Source organism: Amphimedon queenslandica, unplaced genomic scaffold, assembly GCF_000090795.2.
Source record: "Amphimedon queenslandica unplaced genomic scaffold, v1.1 AMPQUscaffold_13020, whole genome shotgun sequence".
NCBI classification, from domain to species: Eukaryota; Metazoa; Porifera; class Demospongiae; order Haplosclerida; family Niphatidae; genus Amphimedon; species Amphimedon queenslandica.
This window is the reverse complement of record NW_003546744.1, coordinates 4746-11116: the sequence shown is the minus strand read 5'-3', so window position 1 is coordinate 11116 and position 6371 is coordinate 4746. Positions and strand designations below refer to the sequence as shown.

Genomic DNA, 6371 nt, shown 5'->3' with positions numbered 1-6371 from the left:
CTCAAGAACCTTCTGGTTCTGATTCCAATAAATCAACACCTACCAATGGTGAGTGGTAGTCTGTGTATTATTATTAGTCACATTTATTTCTGCAGTTGCTCCTCTTTACATTCCACAATATAAAAGTCGAGATTTTGATGTGCTTTATGCAAAATTTGCAGAAATGTTTGCTAATGTTCGCAAAGTTATTTTTAAATTTCGACCTCCTTTAAAAGAACTTAAGATGTTTATTGAAGATTTCGACTCTGACCTTGAAGCAGAATTGAGTTTGATAAAAAATCTTCAAGGTGTTATGCGTCTGATTAGAAACAATTGCCGTCTCATTAATATTGTGATTCTTGAAGCTGTTGTTAAGCATTTTAAGATTGATGATGCTCAGAAATACATTGATGATTACAAGAGAGACATTGATGAGTCATGTCATAATTTATCAGTTGATCTGTGCTTGAATGAGCCATTTGATGTAGTTAGGGCCAGTCCTCCTCTTAAATGTGAAACAGCTACTTATGTACTTGGATGGGAAGCTACTGAGCATAAGCTAAAGGACGTTACAGAAATCGTGTCAAAATCTTCTGATAAATTTGTAAAGATACTTGACATCAAAAGCATTGAATCCATTACAATCACTTGCTCCTTCCCTCACTCTCTCACTGGAGCTCTCATTATAAAATTGAGTGAGAATCTTGAATTATTAATAAAGAATGGTCTAATGAAGCTTACTGTTGGATACTGCACCATATGGAAGAAAAAAGTATGTATTATTATCTAAGTATAACTATAATTAATTGTTAAAAATGATCTTTAAATCTTATCATATCATGATCTCATTATGATCTTTAAAGCCCACCACCCACTATTCAACTTTGTTGAAAGCAACTTTGTGGTTAGCTGACAGCACATCAAAGTAACCACAAATGTTGCTAGCAACATGTTGCCTAGTGTATGGTGGGCTTTAAAGATCATGATGGTGGACAGCTTTGATTTTCAAAAATGAAATCCTTGAAAATATTTTTGGGTGGCTCCATGAAAGTTATATCCTGGCAATATCTCAATCTAAAAAGTTTCTGGCTTTATGGTATACTGTCAGTATGAATGGTGTATTATACAGAAGCCAGTACAATGAGTGAATTCATGCTTGTGTGACATTACTGTCATGTTGTTACAGTGAAACCTGTCCTAAAGGTCACCTGAATAATAAGGCCACCTCTCTATTACAGCCATAAGCCAAAATCCTGTACTAAATGGCTGTATTACAGAGGCTGATCTGTAATGCAACCACCTGCATAATCAGGCCATTTAAAACTGGCCCAAGGGTGACCGGATTAAGCAGGTTTCACTGTATAAGGTCTAAAGACTTTTATGCTAGGGTTTATAGTTTTAGTTTTGGGGTTGGGGTTTGAATACTAATAAATTCTAGTATATACTTGGTAACTGATAGGTAAGAAATCAGACTCTAGTCTCACCTCACCCCTTCACTCAAACTCAAAAAGTACTAGCAACATCAGTAGACAACACAAATCAACTGCAAAGTATGTTTAGTTATATACTTATTTCTTATACTAAATACAATTATTTTATAGTTACTGATCTTGCTGAGGTACTTCAATTACTCAAAAGACATGGTTTTTCAGCAACCACTTACTATGATCTTGGTCTATATTTTGGTCTATCCTCTGCTACACTGACTGTTATTATAGTGAATAGCAAAGGAAATGTTTTAGCATGTCTGTGTGAGTGTCTCAAAGCATGGCTAGAGAAAGCTGATGATGTACAGAAAAAAGGTGGTCCTACTATCTATTCATTGGTATCAGCATTGAGGGAATTAGGAGAGAATGGAGTAGCTGATGGAATAGATATGGAGAGTAAGTTTAATAAAAATTAGTGTTAATTACTAGATCTATTTCTTCGTAGAGCATCCTGCTTGTAAAATTCTTGCTTGTCATTTAGTTCAACAGTCTCTTTTGACTGCCTTGCCACAGTTGGTTATACTTTTACAAATAGAAAAAATGATAAAAGAGATGATCCTCCCAGCTAATATACAAGGAGAGGATCTGTTGATTCAAATAAAAGAAACTGTTTGCAAGGATTATCAAAAACTGAAAGTATTTGCTGAGATTTTGTGCAAAGTAAAAGCCTTTGCTGAGATAGGAAATACTATCATGAAAGAGTACAGTAAGTTAATTGCAGCATGAACAATAAAATTGATAATTGTCTTACAGGAGAAGCTTATTGCACTAATGACTTCATTCAAGCAAATGATGCCATTGGTAAGAATTAACAATTTATGATTATCATATATTACTTTATGCAGAACTGAAGATTTATCTTCCTATTAATGTTACTTTACAGCTTAAGATGATGCGATTAAAGATGGGCCAGACATTCTTCAAAGTAGGATCAATCATGATGAGCAACCCTCAGTCTCCATCCCTTGATAATATCAAATCAGTATTGCGTACATATGACAAAGCATTAAGACCTCAAGTGGCTCAGTGTCAAGATATTCGTGAACTTTTAGAATTAGTTTGTGATAACTGTCAGCTTGATGATATTAGTATGCTGGAGTTTTTTGTTAATGAGTTCAATATAGAGGAGGCTAAGCCAGTTATTAAGGAATATAAAGAAGCTGTTGAGGAGCTAAAGGAAATAAAACTCAGTCAGTGTCTAGAAGAGCAGCTTTCATATCCTTTGCCACTTGAGTGTGAAATAATTATCATTATTGTGGATAAAGATACTTATAAAACCACACTTAGGGATGTACAGAGACTGTCATCAGCTGTACTTAAGAATTTATCACCACATGTCGAGATAATTGTCATTGGAGAAGGCAATTAGAACTAGAAACTATAGCAACATGCCATTGATTTTCCCTGTTCACTGTTTTCCGTGAATTATTTGCTACGTGTAATTATTCCAAATAATAATTATTAAAATGATGATAATGAAGGGAATGGGTTTTGTTTGCTGACAACCAGTTTTTGATGACTGTGTGATATGTAACCTTTTATTTTACCCTAAAAATAAAAAATAGAAATAACATTATAGGCTCTTCTTCTATCTCTCTCTCCACCTTATCAATAAGATTGGCTATGATACATTCAACTTCATCAGCATCAATCTCATCCTCCTATACAATACATAATATACAATAATAATAGCCACAACAAAAGCAAATTGGAATCAGCTCAAAGCTTATGTACAAAAGACAAGAGTAGAATATCAAGAATAGCTGGGATTTTCTTTTAGTTTACTGATTAATGGATCATGCCATACAGCTGAAAATACTATGATTAAAAATTTGCAATTGATGACTTAAGGCTGGTTTGAAATATGATGTTAGGCCAGCATATTGTCAATTTTTAATCAAAAACGTGGGAAATTTGACCTTTTGACACATGCTTTCGACTAGAATAATCCAATTACTATTCCAGTGTCGATGTAATATCAGGCCTATCGTAATATTGTAAACCTGCCTTTAGCAGCTACATGTACATGTACATGCATGTGTCATTGAGCATGCGAAGAATGAGCAGATTATAAATGGTGGATCAACCAATCTGACAATCAGTTCCTTCCAACTGTTTTACAGTAGTTTTGGCCAAAATCCACTCATATTTAAAATGCTCATAATTCAAAAATATCATTTGCGACTTTTAACAGTTCAAAATTTCTACATAGCACATATTATAAATACATGCACATGCACATGTATGTGATAAAATCACAGGAATAATTTAATTGTTATTAAACTAACTTTATTTAATTTCAATGAATCCTCAAAAGCTTTCAATTCTAACTGATGAATCCTGCCAAGCAATATCCAACTATAAGTAATAATAATAATAAATTTATAATTAATAAAAATAAATAATTTACACTTTCTTGAAGAGGTTTCTTAATGCGACAGTCCTTAGTTTTTCCAATATTAGATAAATACCAGCCTTAATGAAGAAACCCTATCAATTATTAACAGTTATATCAATAATTATTAATAGTTAAATTAATAGTTATTAGTAGTTATTAATACCTCATGCTCCTCCAAAGCTTTCGCAAACATGTAAAGATTACCAGTACTGAATAAAGAGAGAGAGAGAGAAATAGAATATAAAATAATATCACCAAAATAATTGCCAAAACTGAGCCGGAATCAGCTCAAACTTGCTACACAGCATAAGGACATCAATATGTATCAAAAAATGTAATAAAAATTTGGGATGATTTCGGAGCCATTTTTTGGAAAGACTCATGGGCCTTGGGTAATTTTCAAAAATTTGACAATTTCTAAAAATGGTCATAACTTGAAAAATTTAAGTCGGAATTGGCTCAAACTTTCTACACAGCATAAGGACATTGATATGTATCAGAAAATGTAATAAAAATTTGGGATGATTTTGGAGCCATCAGAAAATGTAATAAAAACTTTGGTATATAAGCAATAATTATTTTAGAACATAAAACTGCTAATATTCTCCCTACATTACATGTATATACATGTACATGTAGATACAGTATACACACTGCCTCCCTCACCTAACAGTTAGTGCTACATCATAAAAAGGTAATAAATTATACTCATCCAATAATTCTTTCCTTGGCATTTGACCCTATTAATGAATCAATTAATCAATTACTTAATTAATTAATAAAATTATTAATTAACTCACAAACATCATCTTTAATGGTATTAGATAAGTAAGAATCAGCCTATTAATTTATAATAAAATTAATTAATAATAGTTACATGTACTTACTTCTTATTATGATGACAAGATTTATGACAATGAGAGAAAGCAAACTGAAGTGCTTCAGAAGCTAATAAAGAAAGAGAAAGAGGGAGAGACTGTACATGTATATTTGAAAAAGTTGGTGGTAAATAAAAGTTAGCAGTTTTGGCATTTGAAGCAAAATTCCTAAAATTAAAAACTGTCAATAATTTAACATCAGTCAATTCTGTCAATTCCGGACACCTTGGGACCCAATAATACCCTAGCTCCTGATTATGAACCTGTCCTTATTTCAGAGGTTCATTAATACACATTACCATAGATAATAGAGTAAATGAAAGGGATTGGAAACTACCGTTCCCGCCCAGTGATGCGGTTTTCGTCACCCCTGGTTACCTGGTTGGCAACGTCCGTGTTTATCTGCATTCCCCATCTCCTCCACAGTAGTTGTTGTGCGGAAAGGATCTCGAAGGAATATTGTGTGACTATTAGATAGCGCTTGCTTATGATATATCTTCTGTTCCACATAGAAAGTTTATGGCTACCTATAGCAGGGTTTTTGTTTCAATAGAGCTATTTTTCGACCAGTTATGGGTACACAAAGTCGGCATCTTTTTTGACACCTTTTCGCCTCTACAGCTTTCATGCTTTTGCTATTCTAGTGTTGCCTCATATCATTCCATAGGTAATTGAAAGTTTTTTTATATTCTGACAAGCTTTTTAGAGTTTAGCTACAATTGTCTTCATTAGAGGGAGAAAACAGCAATTTTATGGGCAAAAGCGCTATAACACTCAAAATATTAATTTAAAAATATCAGATAAATAATAATTAACAGTGCAAAACATTGAACCCCTTGATAGTCAAGTTTCTTTTTCATCAGAGCACTCTTCTTAGAGTTATTCTAATTTTAATGGAAAAAAATCAAGAATTTTGTGGTCAAAAGGTAACAAACCGCCTAGTCAGCAATTTTTTTGCTTAGCAACAATACAATCAAATGGCATTATTGCTACGCCCACGCGGAAGTTTCCAATCCCTTTCATTTACTCTAATATCTATGACATTACTATTGTATTGGGACTGATACTACCTGTCCTCATTATAGAGGTGTCCTTATTTTAGAGTGGCTTCACAATAGCAAGGCAGGCTTTCATACAGAAATTTTATGTGGAGGGGGGGAACTCTAAACTGTGCTAGTTTCTGCATACACTGTACATGTACAATGTAAGTGATATATCAATGGTGTGACAATGAGCATGAATAGGGGGGGAACCTAATGTGAGGGGGGGGAAATCCCAGTGCCCCCCCTATGTATGAAACCCTGCAGGGTATACTGTACTTGTATAATTATCTATATAAACCTGGGTTCCTTTGATGTGGTGTGTTATGAGTACGACCCACGATAGCCTGGTCAAATATAGTCAGTATATAACGTATAGCATTAAACTACTGATCATCAATGTCTGACTTGGAAACTTCCAAAACAATTTTTGGAGGGACAGTGTACTTTTGTACTTGTCCCTTCCACTCAATCTTTGTTTTAGTATTTTATACTGCTGGGTGATACTTGAAATTTTGAAATGGCATAATAAATTGATGCCATATAGTAGGTTTATTTGAGGGTAATAATTTTCACAAATGGCCTGTAT

General features: G+C 33.5%; 2 protein-coding genes across 3 annotated transcripts in view; one reads left to right on the top strand and one right to left on the bottom strand.

The window, feature by feature from the left end:
• LOC109585709 (uncharacterized) overlaps window positions 1-2937 on the top strand; it is a 3420-nt gene extending 483 nt beyond the window's left edge. The window contains exons 3-9 of the mRNA XM_020001834.1: window positions 7-48; window positions 96-751; window positions 1439-1529; window positions 1581-1862; window positions 1912-2172; window positions 2220-2267; window positions 2312-2937. Coding sequence (XP_019857393.1) covers window positions 7-48; window positions 96-751; window positions 1439-1529; window positions 1581-1862; window positions 1912-2172; window positions 2220-2267; window positions 2312-2835 — 1904 coding nt within the window. The 3' untranslated portion in view covers window positions 2836-2937. The remainder of the gene's footprint in view (window positions 1-6; window positions 49-95; window positions 752-1438; window positions 1530-1580; window positions 1863-1911; window positions 2173-2219; window positions 2268-2311) is intronic.
• The window catches only part of LOC100632553 (PCI domain-containing protein 2-like), a 6833-nt gene continuing 3356 nt past the window's right edge, over window positions 2895-6371 (bottom strand). For both annotated transcript variants that reach the window (XM_020001835.1, XM_020001836.1), the window contains exons 12-19: window positions 4752-4812; window positions 4665-4704; window positions 4531-4604; window positions 4028-4073; window positions 3877-3956; window positions 3755-3824; window positions 3071-3127; window positions 2895-3014 (exon numbers count right to left, since the gene is read on the bottom strand). In XM_020001835.1, coding sequence (XP_019857394.1) covers window positions 2928-3014; window positions 3071-3127; window positions 3755-3824; window positions 3877-3956; window positions 4028-4073; window positions 4531-4604; window positions 4665-4704; window positions 4752-4812 — 515 coding nt within the window. In that variant the 3' untranslated portion in view covers window positions 2895-2927. The remainder of the gene's footprint in view (window positions 3015-3070; window positions 3128-3754; window positions 3825-3876; window positions 3957-4027; window positions 4074-4530; window positions 4605-4664; window positions 4705-4751; window positions 4813-6371) is intronic.